Source organism: Microchirus variegatus (assembly GCF_963457635.1).
Source record: "Microchirus variegatus genome assembly, chromosome: 1".
NCBI classification, from domain to species: Eukaryota; Metazoa; Chordata; class Actinopteri; order Pleuronectiformes; family Soleidae; genus Microchirus; species Microchirus variegatus.
In genome coordinates, this window is record NC_139802.1 from 5,902,676 (window position 1) to 5,919,816 (window position 17,141).

The 17,141-nt window shown below is 43.5% G+C and overlaps 1 protein-coding gene across 1 annotated transcript in view; it reads left to right on the top strand.

The window, feature by feature from the left end:
• Nucleotides 1-1,608: 1,608 nt before the first annotated feature.
• The window catches only part of itga8 (integrin, alpha 8), a 48,394-nt gene continuing 32,861 nt past the window's right edge, over nt 1,609-17,141 (top strand). Inside the window, exons 1-12 of the mRNA XM_083910692.1 lie at nt 1,609-1,871; nt 2,168-2,298; nt 4,747-4,847; nt 4,930-5,053; nt 7,050-7,111; nt 7,964-8,009; nt 9,821-9,946; nt 10,804-10,848; nt 12,231-12,274; nt 14,691-14,747; nt 15,310-15,362; nt 15,441-15,646. Coding sequence (XP_083766818.1) covers nt 1,714-1,871; nt 2,168-2,298; nt 4,747-4,847; nt 4,930-5,053; nt 7,050-7,111; nt 7,964-8,009; nt 9,821-9,946; nt 10,804-10,848; nt 12,231-12,274; nt 14,691-14,747; nt 15,310-15,362; nt 15,441-15,646 — 1,153 coding nt within the window. The 5' untranslated portion in view covers nt 1,609-1,713. The remainder of the gene's footprint in view (nt 1,872-2,167; nt 2,299-4,746; nt 4,848-4,929; nt 5,054-7,049; nt 7,112-7,963; nt 8,010-9,820; nt 9,947-10,803; nt 10,849-12,230; nt 12,275-14,690; nt 14,748-15,309; nt 15,363-15,440; nt 15,647-17,141) is intronic.

The following is a 17,141-nucleotide window of genomic DNA, read 5'->3' on the forward strand; positions in this document are numbered from 1 at the left end:
ATCCGGGGCTGCAGTAAATGTGTGCTCAGAACACACACACACAGACAGACTGATGGGATATAACCTGACAATATATGAGCTTATATGAGGATTACTGGAAATTAGATATATATGACAATTGTATGGGCTATACGCATTAAAACACTAATTACATGCTGGACTCCACACTAAAGCCAAATGGGGTAAAAAAAACAGGAACGATGTCTGCTGCCTCCTCACCACCATTGTTCTTGTAAAAGAAACAAGACACTTACAGTCCTGTGTTCTACAGCATGTTCTGCACTTTTTTTTCTCCTTCTTCTTCTGTTCATTTTTGATTTAGTAGAAGCCGCTGAGAAGAAACAGGCCTGCTCCTTTACCCTTCTCCCCTGATGAACCAAAAACTGTTGCGCACAAAGGATCAGAGGTGAATCTAGTCTGCGCTCATTAAACGGAACAATAAAGGAAATGGGGATAGAGTTGCAGAATGGATGGATGGATGGATGGATGGAAGGAACTGTGTTGAAGGAGGAGAGCAGGGCAGGTAACAGTGTTGTGGAGCAGAGAAACGTCTCCATGTGGCAGGGTCAAGGTTGGGGTTTCTTCTCAGCCACTCTGTACCTCCTCCTCCTCCTCCTCCTCCTCCTCCTCACCTTCTTACCTGGTTTGTATCAACTCTGAGAGAAAACACTCACAGTGCCACAGTGACTGCATTTTTTACTACACTGAGGAATTTAGTGTATCCCATAAAGCTTATTTTAATTAAAACTAACTCCACACACTGATAAACTGCAGATTGATTTGAGTGGAAGTGGTTCATCTCTTTTCCTCTCCCCCCCTACACACACACACACAGGAGAGAGAGGAAGTTTTTGATAAGAAAACAAGTGCCTCGTTTACATGCCTTTGAAAACTTTATTATTATTATTATTGCAGGATATTATTTTCAGCTAGAGTCATGTAACAGGTTTAGGGGGGAAATCGTCTGGTGTTGAGTGAAACTGCGCCTAAACTTGCACATGGAGCTCAACAGATTTGTGCTGCAAAGCAACATAATAATTACTCACATAATTACAAGTGATTACTCTCAACGGCAGGAAACGCACCACTGGTTTTTAACGCGCTTGCAAGAAGTGGCAAATAAAGAAATATAAGGTGGTATAATTTACTAACTAATAGTCTTATTGGTTTGCGCGCGCGCCAAGCCTCCAAGTGTATGTGTGTGTGTGTGTGTGTGTGTGTGTGTGTGCGCATCACCGGACCGCTTTAAAAAGGTGGTTAAACGTCTCACATCGATATTTTATATTTACTGTTTTAGGACCTGAAGACTCTAATTCGCCATAGCTGTGCTGGGAAAAGGAGCGGTTACGCGCAGAGCACTTTTGCGCGCTCAGATTTAAGTGGTTTGGTGTGTATGTGTGTGTATGTGTGTGTGTGTGTGTGTAGGGGGGTAAAGTTTTATGCAGAGGGCGGGGGCGCGGCTGTCTGTGTAGTCTTGTAGCCGAGGCTCAGCTCAGACCTGGTGGTTTCAGTCAGGATGTCAGGAGGCAGTTTTGGGGCAGAGCGCAGCAGCAGAGCGCAGTGATCCAGTGTCTCACCGCTGGCGGACTTAAAGCTGCCTCACCTGCACGGAGGAAAGTCAGTCGCTCTCTTTGTCTCTCTTTTGGGGAGAGGGGGGCACTAGTGCGTGGTGGATACACGGGGTGTTTGCGGGACAGTGTTTCATCCGCAGGGATGTTGATTCTCAGGCTGCTCTCTGTGCTCTGGCCCGCGCTCGCTGGAGTTTGGAGTTTTAACCTTTACGCACAGCATCCTACGGTTTACAGAGGACCAGATGGGAGCTATTTCGGTTATTCTGTGGATTTCTACCAAGCCTCCAGCGACAGCAACACGTGAGTGTGATGAAGCATGGTACTGGGTGAATTTTATTTGTACCTGTACAATTTATTTTGTTGTAGACTCAGACGTCTGGCACATAAATGAAAGATTAATCTAAGTAGATTCATCTCGATCATGTTGCTGCAGGACAGAAGAAGCATGGACAGCTCAGATTACTCACTGCACACAGAGCAAATCACACTGAAATGAAACAGAACTTGTGAGATTTATGAATGAGACATGCTGTGCAGCGTGTGATGCATGAATGAAAAACATTTTTTTTTTTTGTTTTACCTTTATCCTTCACCAGGTTCAGTGTGTTGGTTGGGGCTCCAAAGGCCAACACTTCCCAGCCTGGCATCGTGGAGGCCGGAGCTGTGTACTACTGCCCCTGGCCTGGACTCCCTGACAGCTGCAAACAGGTCCCTTTTGATAACTCCAGTGAGTCACCTGCAATCAGTTTGTTCCCCCTTTTGTTTCTACAGAACATAGAAAAGAATAACAAAAAGGAAAATTACAGTACTTTATTACTGATCACTGCTTTTCTCAAATTAGCATATATTTTTTTAGTGAATGACAGAAAATACAATTGCAAGCTTCTTTAAAAGGCTGATTATGTTACATGTTACAATAAAAAAAAGCAGTGGTGTTTTTTGTGTGTGTATAAATGGGCCCATGTGCAACTGCATGAAAAAGATAAGACATAAGAGTCTCATCAACCTCTTCCAACAAAAAAAGGTGGCTGCTGGCAGTTTTGGGGTGAAACTATATCATGGTGATTATGTTTTTGTTTTTTTATATATTACCATTAGTCCAATCATTTTTTAATGCACGTAATCTTTGTGATGCACACTTTTCTACTGGAGCGTGTGTGAAAAAAGACGTTGGGGTGCTGTGAAGGGGGTAAACTGTATGCACATGGGAATTCAGTTAGCCTTCGGAAGAAAGGGGATTGGGTGAGGTCTGCTTTTAATTCCATCTTGAAAAAAAGGACCCCCCTCCTCCTCCCCACCACCACCACCAACCCCACGGTCACAGTCTCTGTTAGGTCTGTGAGGTCCTCACAGAAGATGAGCGAAGCGTCTTTGTCTTTCAGAAAGAAGAAGGGATCTTGTCATTGCCATAAATATAGGATTTTTTAAAAATAGAAGTTAACAGCATCAAAAGCTCGAGTTGAGGACGCTGTATTACAAACGCCATCATGTGCACAGTTGTGAATGTCAACGGATGCTGCTCCTCAGATGATCAGCTGATACCTTAAGGTAACAGCTGCTGGCGGAACCAGCTGACATCAGTGTTTGCTGGCAGAATCAAAGCGCATCGCCATGGTGATGATGAGGGTAAAACCTCAGAAGTGTGGACAGACTTGTTGGCTCTCCTTGAAGTTGATTATAGGTCTTTTTTTTGGACAAAGGTTTCATAGTGTGAAGAGTTTGGATGGACATTTCAGGCTTTTAGTGTGGAATAATAAACACAGAGTGGTGAATGTGTGTGTGCACTTCTTTATCTATTCCCTGGAATGGGTGTTAATGTTGTAAGTGATTGATGCCAGTGGCCAAATTCTGGAGATACAGCAAATTCTTTGCACTCAAATGCACAGAGCTCATAATATCAGCATGAGTGGTGAACATCTGTGTTTGGACTATACTGCTGAACGTCTATTTGTCAGTTTCACGTGTGTGTGTGTGTGTGTGTACCTGCATGCGTGTGCGTGGCTTCAGTGAGGTAAGGCAGATGTTTTAAGTCATGATGCCAGTGTGGGGGCAGCTGGCACAGTGATGGTGTGACACATTAGTGATAAATGACATGTTTATGGTTATGGATTAAAGCAGGAAAGCAGTTACCGCTCTGTTGTCGGTGTGTCCCACTTATACAGATTTATCCAATTTAATAATCTGCCGGAATGTGATACCTATTTATATGACTCATCAAATTTGTATAAAGTTTAAAAAAAAGAAAAGAAAAAGAAAGAAAGAAAAAGTCTGTTCTGTTTTCTAAGTGTTCACGGTCACACTGGATCATACACACACACACATCTGGAAGCCTTACAATAAACTCAGTGGCCTGCTAATGGCTTCAAAGCAACTCAACTGGGATTTTCTGTATGTATTTTTTTGCTGGATGTCATGACTTTTACTTACTTTATAACTTTATACCCCCAAATTCCTTTGTGCCAGTGCACAATCCCACTTCTTTTCATTTTAAGCCGCATCTTTTTGTCATTTGTAGTAACGGATTTGTATCTGTGAGACTTTAATAGACATTAGAAACATTTGTGTAAACTAAAGGTTCTCTTTTGACATTGGAAAAATGATACATGATCATACGTCGTGTGCACCTGTGTGTGTCTGAGTGTGTACATGAAAGGTGTTTAATGAGGAGTTAAGGAGTTTGCACAGTCCTAAACAGACCCAGCTGCTCTTTTGAATGACAGTGGAAAATCTCTACAATAGAGCAAACACATGCACTAATAACCATAGTCTTGACACCTCTCTTGTGATTCAGGAGGGAAATCTTTATGTGTGTCTGTATTTCCAGGCAAAAGTCTCTTGAGCGTTGTTAGGTTTTATGAGAGAGGCTTTGACTGAGGAAAAGAAAAAAGAAAAAAGCAGAAAATCAGTTCCCTGACAAATGTCTGTTTCTGCAGGGCAAATGGTGTTTTCATGTTTGTTATAGCTGTTTCAAAGATGTTGCTGTTTGTTCCTGCTTAAGGGACAAATGTTTTCCACCCACACACTCAGTGTTAAAGGTCTGTGCTGCCGCTGTTAATATCAGCCGTTTATGGCACCAGATGAAAAGTCTCCTTTATGCTCATTTAAAGTGTCTTTACCACTTCCCGTCTTCCCCGTCTCTGCATCCGTCTGTCTCACTCCGTCTCCGTCTGTCCAGACAACAGAATGATGAAGGTCAACGGCACCAGAGAGCCTGTGGAGTTTAAGTCTCACCAGTGGTTCGGAGCATCAGTCAGGACACACAGAGGAAAGGTGGTGGTGAGTGGATTTTTTTTTTTGAAGTCGTCATTTAGGTGACCTATCCTTGAATATGGGAATCAGATTATGATTTGTTGTTTAGGCATGTGCTCCCCTCTACCACTGGCGGACGGTGAAGCTGAGCGGGGAGAAGGAACCGGTGGGGACTTGTTATGTGGCGGTCCAAAACTTCAGCGCCTACGCAGAATACTCACCATGCAGGACCAGTGAGTCACTCTGCAGACCCCGTCTCCAAACTGCCTGCATCTCTCTTTTATTGCTCTCCATCCTCATTTTTCCGATATCTTTTTCTATTCTCTCCCTCCACTGTCAGCATGAGCACAGATGAACCAAAGTTGTTAGTGTTATTCTCATATATGGCCTTAACAGACCGTGTGTTAATACACCGTATAATCCACCAGTATAACATGTCATAACGTGACATAAAGCTTAAGTACACCACAATTTTTTTTTATGCCGGCTAATAAATTTTAAGGTTTATATCTCAAGTTTAAAGGGTCAGTTCACACAGTTCATTGAAGTTTTCTCACTGTATCTGGAAGTGCATCTGGCCTCATGAGTAGTTCAGGGACTCTGTTTTTAGTTTTGATTGAAAACTACTGTTTTCAGGAAGTCCAAGTCCTGGCATGTCTTTTTTTTTCTCACTGTTTTTCACATTAAAGCTCACATAGAGTGGTCCTGTTGCACATATATGTTAGTTATGGAGGTCTACTTACATACATTAACTTGTTTTTATGGTCAAAAACCTCCTAGTTGCTGTAAACGAGCCGATAGAAATCCTCTTTTTTTGACGCTGTTCCCCAGCCGTGATATTTCAGACTCAACTCTCACCCCCAGAAGACAGAGTGTGTTGTGATTGGCCAGTCAGCGTAGAGCCTTCCCAACTGTCTTGTGATTGGCCAGTACCCGGAAGTGACATATTCAGCACACCCGCTCTGAGAAGCGCAGCTCCCCCCTCTGGAACGGTGGATGCACTGCTACTCATTATCAAAACATTGTTTTAACAATGTTTAAAAATAGCTTCGTCACGACTCCCCGCCGCAGTCCCTTTTATGACTTTGACCCAGAGTCAGATGACACTGTTGCTCGTGAAACACCTCCACAACGGACATTCTTCTTCTGCGGTTCAATGTACGCAACCGGATGTACCCGGACTAGTTCCCGGAGCAGGAGGATCTGCTGTTCCGGGGAACCGTTGTTTACGTAACCGGACCGGGTTTTCTCAGAGATCTCGCTGAGACCGAGATTACAATAAAACACAGCGTTCTCAGCAGTGGCTGAACTGTTTGTTTAGAACCTTCAGGGCTTCTTAAACAAGGTAATGACGCAGATACACACTAAAAAAACAGCGTTAATCGGAACTTCCGGTCTAGGTCCTCTTTAAATTCCATTGGCTGTTGTTTGAAACATGGGTGTCTTAAACCCAAAATCAAAGCAAAACTAAGTGCAGGTGAGAAAAAGGATGAGCAGACTTTTTTGGTTTACTTTGCAGAAGCACTAAGGGGAAAAATCCTTCTGATGCTTTATCTCTCTCTCTCTATCTGTGCTCCACTCATTTCTCTTATCTAATCACTAAATGGGATCCTCGCTCCTCCACTTTTTTTCCCTGTGACCTTTCTGACCGTCCACAGTGATGTGAGGATTTAGCAGGGTACGATAAGGAGAAATGGAGGCTATCAGGTGGCACATCATAAACGGCACATCAAACAAAGCCCTTATCAACAAAGTGCTTAGCCAAAAAAAAAAAGCCCCCAATTACATATTCATAGTTACAACCCCGGCAGCAATTGGTCAAGGTTTTCTGTTTATGCCAGAGCTGACGAAATGATCACACTGAAACTCAATCGTCCTCATGGGTGACGTTACGTATCCTCGCTTCTCGAAAGAGGGAATTATTGCTTTCCTATGCGTCTTAGCAGCTTGTTTGCCTCATCTTAAACTGAATCTTCGACCACTCAGACTACAGCTATAATTCACGCTGTGTTTATTCACGCACGTGTGTAGTTAAGCGTCATTAAACTTTACCTCAGGGTGCCTCTGAAACCAAGAAAGATTCATTACACACACACATACGATTTCTTTTTTGTGTTCATGCACAGTTAGACGTAGTTAAACAGGAGCACACCTCGGTTTTCTAGTCGTTGTTATTTTATAGAGCTGTACAACTAAGGTGCTGGTTTTCTTTCACTTTGCTCTATTCAGGTGATCCAGACCCAGAAGGACAGGGGTTCTGCCAGGCTGGCTTCAGTGTGGATTTCACCAAGGTAACAATTGCAGCAGCACTCATATTATTATTTTCTTCCCCTATACCCTCTCCCCCCCCCCCACATCATGTCTGTTCCGTCTCAGAGTGCAGAGAGGTTTCTTGAAAAATAGCCTCTTCCAGGAGATTTATGGAAAGACGAGAGCACGAGCGTTTGTCCCCCAGAGGAGCCTCCGCTCCTGATGTGACCCATCGCCTCTGAACACAATAGACAAAACACACACACACACACACACACACACACACGCTTACGCATTCTTTAAATGGAAAGTCAGCGTGAACCTTGACCTGTGAGGCATGGACCAAGTCTACCCTCCTGTACAGGAAACTGTCATTCTCCACAGAATGTCATCAGGCATGACAACAGGAATGTACTCTCTCCATACATTATATACATACATATATATACACTACCGTTCAAAAGTTTGGGGTCACTTAGAAATGTCCTTATTTTTGAAGGAAACATACTTTTTTTTCAATGAATATAACATTAAATGAAGCAGAATTACACTCTTTACATTGTTAATGTGGTAAACGACTATTTTAGCAGCAAACGTCTGGTTTTTAATGGAATATAGGTGTATAGAGGCTCATTTCCAGCAACCACCAATCATTCTTTCTAATCTTGTCAATTTCTTGACTATATTTTCTATTCATTTTTCTTTTGATGAATAACAGTGTGACCTTTAATGGAAAAGACAAAAAAAATTGTATAGGTGACCCCAAACTTTTGAACAGTAGTATATATATTTATATATATATATGTTACACAGGCAAAGTCACATGCACAAACTCATTGACAAATTTCTGTCTCATGACTGTGACTGACCCGAGCTAATTGTGTTTATTCCAGGAAGGGCGGCTGGTGGTAGGAGGACCTGGAAGCTTTTACTGGCAAGGTAACTGCAGTAGCAGGGTGTAACGCTTTTGCAATGATTTCATCATAAATTGGAAGGTGTTGAGAGGAAAAGCTAAAGATGGTTTTAACAGTCAAGACAACCCACACACACACACACACACACTCATGCACGTTGAAACGATCACCAATTTTGCAGTCTTTTTTTTTTTTTTACAATCTACGTAGGAGAAGGTGGAAAAAAATGTCTCTTTACTTTGTCCCCTCTTTCTCTCTCTCTGCCTTTTACTTCATTCTTCTCTCTGTAACAGTGAAACAGGAAGTGAGTGTTTGGGCTCTGTAATGAGCTGATCAGGGGGTAATGGAGTGTGGAGGAACTGCCCCTTTGTCCTGTGATAAAGCACAGAGGGCATTAAGAAGGAGTGAGGAGCGAGCTCCTCGTGGGCATGGCTGAGAGGGACAGGGTTTTGTTTTTTTTGGTTTGTCAAGGAGAGGATAGACACATGCTGCAGTGGGGAGAGGCAGAGAAAGATGAGAAGAAAGGGAGTATGTGAGAGAGTCAGGCGGAAAAGATGGATCTTCTATCTGCTGAGGTCACAGCGAGTCAAAGCAGAGGGATGAAGTGTCTTAATAGGTGTAGACACAAGCGAGAGCGTGTCAGAGTTCAGCTGTGTTCAGGGTGGCACTGCACTCCCCCAACTCCAGGTGCTCTCGCTGTTCATTCTCATTCTCGTTCACTGTCGGTTAAAGTTAAGGAGCAGAGAGGCCGAGGTTATTGAGCTGTTACAGGAACTCACTCCCGCCGACTTTCTTGGGTCACTACGGCTCCTCATTTGTTCACTTATAAAATAAATAAATAAATAATGTAACGCTTACATCAAAATACATACATTATTTGTACGATCTAGCTGCATTTGTTTGTCGTTTGTCTCGTTGCTACATGATTAAATAATGAATGTTGCAGCGCACAAGACCGCAGTAGACCGGAATCACACGCAGCCTAATGGACTATTCGCTCTCTCTCTCTCTCTCTCTGCCCTCAGCGTGGCAAGGCTGGCTGCCTCCAGTTAAAACACTTCCTCTAAATGTTTATAAGAGCACTCAGCCTGGACTTTATGGCCTCTAATATGCTCCGATTATTTTCAGCCTTCGGTCTCGTCAGACTCTTGTATACAAGTCTTGCCGTCACCGAGTTTAAAGGATGCTTCAAATTAGCAGCAGTGACTTATGGCTTCGCGTTAACAGCTTGTAACCCGGCGTCTCATTAATCAGATGGTGGTTTTATATCGAGTTGATAGAGTGATGCGGCAAAGACAGACAGGAGAGAGTGGGAGATGAACTGGAGGGAGAGGGTTAAGAGGCCACATTTTCCCAACGTCAGCGCACACGCACACACAAATTAAGGAGGATTTATGGAAGGTTGAGGGACGGCCATAGATAAAAATCATTTGTTTGCTTGACCTCTTGTTCAACAGCAGAGGAAGGCTGTTGTTTTGTGTGCGGACACCTATAATTCACAATCCTCTGTGGAGAGGAGAGGAGAGGACATTTTCTCAAGGGCTTTTATGGGAACATTAGTGTGTTTTTCCAGCGATTCCCCTGTTAGTGATGTGCTCTAGCCGTCCTCGGGGAGGGTTCTTTTTTTTGACGTGGTGTTAGTCTGTGTGCATCTCTCATATGGTGTAAGCAGTCCACTCCCAGCTATAGTAAGAGGACTGGAGTGCTGCTCTCTTCATGTGGTCCACGCGGAAACCACTGTCCATGAGCAGATGTGACTCTCTCACCCTTGTTGTTTATTTTTCCTCTATCTGTCCGTGTGTGTGTGTGTGTGTGTGTGTGTGTGCGTGCGTGCAGGTCAGGTGATGACAGCGGGAATAGCTGAGATACTGAACGGCTACTCTTTGAAGGCGATCCTGAGAAAGGTTCCAGGAGAGAAACAAACTCGAGCAGCTGAGGACACACACGATGACAGCTACCTGGGTAAGACGAGTGTATAAAATCGTGCACTTTTCTAACAAATCACGACAAACTATTTAATCTCGAGGCAACGTGGAGATCGTGCAAAAGAGAAACCCAACAGTTCACACAGTGAGCAAGCACTTCACCTCAGGAAGTATCAGGAAGACTTTAAAGCATTGGTTCTCAAAGTGCGGCCCGCGAGCCAATGTGCGGCCCGCAGAAACATTTCTTGCGGCCCGCAATGAATTCGAGTTGATAGTTTTAATCCAGGAGCTACTAAGCTTGTTAAATGTTTATTGGACATTACTAGGTACAGATCAATAAGTGTAAACTGTACAACTGCAATCTGGTCATTAAAATTATTACAAATGGGAGTTCTTTCTGGTTTATTATTTCCTCTTTTTTTCCTTTGGCGGCCCTCAGTCCAATGTTGGGTTCCTAAATTGGCCCTCAGGTATCAAAACTTTGAGAACCCCTGCTTTAAAGCAACAGTGTGTAAGAGTGTGTTGGTCCTTGGTCCTTTATCTGAAAATACTACCTCACCGAGGGAGTGTTTGTGTGTATACAGAGCCATATACATATACATATACATATACATATACATATACATATACATATACATATACATATACATATACATATCCTAGTCATACTTCAAACTGCTGTTTTACTTCATCCTCCATCTGTCTTAGTCACTTCCTGTGTGCAGCGCATGAATGATTTTAACACTGCGAGATATACAGAGTCCACAGAGAGTTTGTTTGGTTTGAATGTAATCATACCAACCATAACTCAGTAATAACCAATAACGAAGTCTACTCAGAGTAAATATCACCCCCCCCCCCCCCGTATTTCCTCTGCATCTGATTTCTCTTTAGGTTACTCTGTGGCAGTCGGGGAGTTTACGGGAGACTCTGAACAAGGTGAGAAAGCCAACAACTCATTACAGCTAACCACATGCAGCACAAAAGGAATCCCTCACTAATAACATCAGAAGCCCTCCACGCATGGCCGTCTGAAACACAACATGCCGCGCAGTCTCGACACACTCCAGCAGGACGCTGGGAAGATAGGTCTGATAGGGTGAGCGATAGCGAGCGGACAGCTGGGTGACGGTGTCTGGCTCTGAGCTGAAGCAGTAATGAGAACTGTCTCTGTACGACGAGGTCACGACCCCGAGGGGACTGGACTTCAAGAAGCACTGATAAAGGGATTTCCTGTCCTCCATTTTGACTGATTAGAATGATTATCGGCAGACTCCGCAGCACAGCTCTCCAGGTCCTGAGAAGGTCCAGAATTAGTTCTCGACTTAAGATTTTAGGTGAAAAGTGAGGCAGCCACATCGCACAGATGGAACGAATGACGCCTTTGAGTTCATCTTTGTTCATCCTTTTTCAAGTTTCTACGATACGATCTCGACGAGTCGCCGCTGAAGTGATTTCCCGTGCCTTCGGTTTGTCAGAACCACAAATGAAACACAACAAGTCATTTTAACAAAAAACACGACTCGTCAGTGAAACAAGATACGGAGAAAATGTAATCAGACACAGTCAAGCCACATCAGTTTACAACTACTTTATATTGCTTCTTCTTCTTCAAACACTGTGTGTCATCACACACTCATTTTCTTCCGCTCTGTCACCACCATGAGACCCCGTCTCCCCCCGGCACCATTTCATCTTCCAATTCATAATTTCCTGTCTACGCTGGGCCTCTTTGCTCTTCACCATTAAGTGGGATCTTTACGGGACAACATTAGGTTTACATACCCCCCCACAGCAACCCCACAAAACTCCCCGAACCCCCCGAGGCACAACACATGTCAGAGCGTCTTAAAGTCAGCCTTAAGAGGTTACACATGCCCAGGGATGTGTTGTGTTGTGGTACGAAACTTGTTGTGGTCTTGTTCCCCAAACAATCTTCAGACCGGTTGCACTGGGAGCTCTGAGTGAAGATGGAGATGGGAATGGCTGGTTTATAGGCTCGTGGTTGAGCCTGGTGGCGAGCGCTGCAGGGCAGGAAGGGAGGGGGGGGTCTCTGTCTTCGCTCGCTGGGTGGGACCCTCAGATCGTCCCTATAAGTCTGCATCACCACACTCATCAATCAATGCACAAGCAGGGCCTGAACAGTCACTGACTGAGTGTGATGTCGGTAACGCTGAGACGATCTGATGGGGGTCTGCAGAGGAGGGTCAAGGTTCAGGCCTCTTCAAAAAAACCCCGATGAGTCCGTTGTTCCTCTGTAAATCCATCTCACAGACGTTCACTCACATTCACTCTAAAATTAATCGTTCTCTATTTTCCAGAACTGATAGCTGGAGTCCCGAGAGGAGCACAGAACTTTGGATATGTGAGTATGTGCAAGCATGCAGATTTTTTTGATTTGATTTTTTTCTTCTTAATAAAGACACACAGTATAGATATTGGTGCCAGAAGAACATAATGTGTTGAGCTCAGCAGCAACAGCATTTCTACAAAATAAAACAGATGCACATACATATGTTCTTATGATGCATAAACAGTTCATTTAACACAGATCATGAGATTTTGGAAGTGATATGAACAAACACTTAAAAGGGAGAATTGAATCTGATAAAATGTACAGTTTATGACTTTGATAGACTAATATGACTATGGAAAAAGTCCTGGAGTTGTTTTGGAGGTGTGTGTGTGCGTGCGTGTGCGTGTGTGTGCGTGTGTGTGTGTGTGTGCGTGTGTGTGCGTGTGTGTGCGTGTGTGTGTGTGTGTGTGTGTGTGTGTGTGACGCAAGTAATAACAAAGTTAGAGAGTACGTGTCAACTTTTCTGGGCACATTCATCTCTCTATGGCCTGCCAGAGGAAAAAAAAAAAGAACTTTATTTTCTATATCCTGATTTATACCAATGGCTTTAAAAGTCTGGACATCAAAAAAAAAAAAAAAAAACATGAAATATGATTTTCTCAAATTGAATTCAAACCACAGGCCACAAGGCAGCGTAGTGGCTAGCACTGTTGCCTTACAGCAGAAAGACTCGGGTTTGGGACCCGTTCCAAGTCTGGTCACACTTGCTGTTCAAAATCACACTTGAAATAGTCTTTTGTGTCACTTTTAATGTGACACACGCAACAATGATATCAAAGCTGGTGAGGGAAGAATCGCACTTTTAGCATGCACAGTGAAGCCAGCCATAATTAAAGCACAGAACATTGACATTAACCTGTTCCCACTATTCTCCTCGGTTGCTGAGTTTTACATGGTGCCATGGAAGAGTTCTACATCCTAACTTGACAATTTTTAGAGCCAATACCGATACTGATCAAGGAGGCCGATAACTGATATTTGGAGCCGATATTTGCAGTAAAAGTGAAAATATTGGCGTCAAAAAACACTTTAACATTTAAATGCCTTTAAGCACATGTTTATTAAACAGCTTTTCAGATTTGCAACAAGTTAAAGTGTTTTTTTTATTTTATTTTATCTTAGACAATAGACATATTTGTTTTAAAATTCTAACAAAAAGTGCAGGAAGCGTCCAGGATCAGCATCATGTCTTCAATGAAAACTTCAATGAAATAAATAGCTCCCTAAAGTTTCTACAGTAAATAAAGTTTTCCAAAATTTCAATATAACTGAAATATGATTTTATCTTTCACTGATCTTTATTTTAAGCAGCATCTCTTATGAAGTTAACTAACATTTTGAATATAAATTAAATTGACTTGTTGGCTGTCGGGGGGGGGGGGGGGGGGGGCAGATGCCCGTAAGCCCCAAAATGCCTTATATCGATGCCAATAATCGGTCTATCTCTACCAAAAAGATGAAGATAAGTCAGTATTTCATGGGATGACAGGCTTTATAGTACAGAACTAAAATAAACACCATGTATCCACGTGGATTCAACAAACACTGTACATGCCTGTGCGTCTTGTATTGTCTTATGGGAACCTGTCCGCAGGGCTGACTGTGTCAGTCCTTCCTAATGACACACAGCTTCCGCTGCATATGGAGGGGGGGGTGACCCCACCTAACCCCACTAACCCTTCTCCACACACACATGACCCTTAACACTAACCTGCAGTGCAACCGCAGGGCTCACCGCACTGCACACACACACACATACGCTGTTGCATGTGGTGAAGGTCTGGACTGACTGTAGCTGGTGCAGGAATTGTCCTTCCTGTACACACAGTGCACTCAGGTTGTCATAGAGACAGAGAGACGAGTGCAGCTTCCCAAACAGACAACTCAGCATGCAAAGAAAGTTGACGTCCAGGCTAGTGTTGTTCAATATTTGTGCTCACATATCCTCAGTTGTCCCGCGTTTCCTAAGTCTGTCCCGGTTTAGTGCGTCTTTGAGACATCTGTACTTTGGGTCAACGTGTATCCTTCTGCATATGTGTGTGTGTGTGTGTGCACGTGGAGCCCCCCGGCTGTCTCCATGTGGTTGTTATTTTAGGTCTTATGAAGGAATTCTCAGCCCGCCCCCCCCATCCCCCCCGCCCCCCACCACCCGGCTCTGTCTTTCCCCGCGACCCGGGCTAGGATGGGGGGAAGGAGAGAAAGATGAGGGGAAAATGGTAAAGGCACAAAGAAGATGGTGGTGGGGGTGGGTAGGGGAAAAAGAGAGGGGTTTCAGCCGAATAAAAGCTTCTTTTTTTTGTTGTTGCGGTTTCTGACTTTTTCCCCCTGCATTCTTCATGTGCCTGTTTGTCAGATTGTTTACTCCTGGTGTGCAACAAGTCCAAAGCCCCGTGTCATACTGTGCCTGTCTGGTTCCTTGCATTAGGTGGCGATGATCAACTCCACCAATCTAACCTTCATCCAGAACTTCACAGGAGAGCAGGTATGAGCATCGACATGAGACAGATTAGATTTGACCTTATTAATCCCACCATGAGGAAAAGTTCACAGTAGAGAAGAAACAATTAATCGATTACGAAACGAATCGTCAACTATTTTGATGATCGATTCATCGGTTTGAAACTTTTTTCATTATTAAAACAAGATTTCTGATTGTTTCAGCTTCTTAAATGTGAATATTTTCTTCGTTTATTTGCTCCACATAACAAAGAAATCATTCAAACTGAATCATTTTGCTTTGTGGACAAAACAAGACATTTAAGAACATCCTCATGTCCAGGTTTAACAAACGCTGATCAACGTTTTTTAACATATTATGGACCAAACGATTCATCGAGAAATTAATCAACAGATTAATTGATTACGAAAACAATCGTTAGTTGCAGCTTTAGTTCATAGCTACAGCAACAAAAGGGAACATACAATACATGCAACAGACACCTTTCACTATGGGAAAGCAGAAATGATCACACATATGTATTTGACATTTGTATTCAACACATCAGTCGTTAAACTCATGTTCCATTCTTCTCTCTCTCCCTAAGATGGCCTCCTATTTTGGCTACTCAGTGGCTGTCTCTGACCTGAATGGAGATGGGTATGTTAAAAAACCAGCTAACAAGTAACGCTTTGTTTTTTTTTCTCCGAGTACCAATGTTACAATTTGTGTCCTCAGGACTGACGATGTGCTGGTCGGAGCGCCGCTCTACATGGAGAGAGAGATGGAAAGCAAACCCAGGGAGGTGGGGAGGGTTTACCTGTACCTGCAGACGGCACCGCTGACGTTCACCAGTCCTGTCGCCCTCACAGGCACGTACACGTTTGGGCGCTTCGGCACAGCTATAGCGCCCCTGGGAGACATCAACCAAGATGGATACAACGGTATGTTGATGAGGAAAGAAATAAATTATGAAAATAACTTCCACCTAGGAAACAACAGACATGAAAGAAAGATTTAGAAGGAGGAAGATGGTTAGATGAGGAGTGTTTCAGCCCATGGAGCTGATGTTTTCATCTAAAGTCAAACAAATTTTTTTTTTAATATATTGTCTATGGCTGAGGAAATCCTCTCAGATGCAGCTGTTTTGACAAAAAAAAAACTCTTCTGGATCTTCAGCCAGTCAGGAAGTGAGGCGATGAAAAGTGTCTGCGTGAATTTGTTTCCTCGTCATGATCAGGGTGAAGGCCGTGTGTGTGTGAGTGTGTGTGAGTTATTTTTAACTTGCCAGATGTGCCCTGAGATAAAATCATCTGGGAGTTTCTGTCCTGCTGCCCAGTGTTCATTCCTCTTCAAAGTCTTTGTTTTATCCTCATTGATTGGACAAAAACACACAGGCATACACAGACAAATTGCTCGGCCTGCAGCACAAATGCTGCATGAAGCTCGCGCCTGCATGCCTTAAAAAAAAAAAAAAAAAAGAATAACCTCATGCACATCTGGCCTTTGTATGGCCTTTTTTCCCCAACTGATTTATGTTTTATTCATTCATGCACAGCACGTGTCCACGTGCGTCCCTCCCTCTTAAACCCTTTAACCGTCGGATCAATGACCAGCAGATCAATACTGAAGCTTTCTGTGACCAGAGACATTAATCACACGAGGCTGTCTGTCAGGATATGACCGTCTCTGATGGGTGGTGACAGGCAGAGAGAAAACTTGTTGATGTTGAAAGCTGTGGTGTATCACTTTTGGGGATTTTTGTCATTGATGTTATTATTAAGCCTCTATTTAGTCTTCAGGAACGTTATTTGAAAGCTGCATCCATCCATTATCTACCGCTTTATCCTCCACCAGAGGGTCGCAGCGGGTGCTGTGCCTATCTCAGCTAACATAGGGCGATAGGGGGGAGAGGGGGGTTGTACACCCTGGAAAGTTCGCCAGTCCATCACAGGGCCACATATAGAGACAAAAAAACACTCACACATTCAATTTAGAGTGCCCAATTCACCTAATCCCCATATTGCATGTTTTTGGACTGTGGGAGGAAGCCAGAGAACCCATAGAAAACCCATGCACACACAGGGAGAACATGCAAACTCCTTGCAGAAAGGCCCTTCTTCCAACTGGGGCTCGAACCCATGCAGGAACATGGGTCTTCTTGCTGGACTAACCACTACACCAACCGTGGGAACCTCTATGCTGCATCCTTCATATGAAAATGGACTGTCATTCAAATATCAGACTACTACTCTCATACTACAACGATCAGGGGGTGCTTGTGTGTATACACTGTGAGCATGACCCCCATCAAACTACCGAATGACAAGGGTTTTTTTTTTTGAGCAGTAGAATTCACTTCTGAAACTTTTGTTGACATCAATGAATCACTTCCTGTGTGCGGGGTGGGAATGTCGCCCAACCGACAAAAGATCTCAA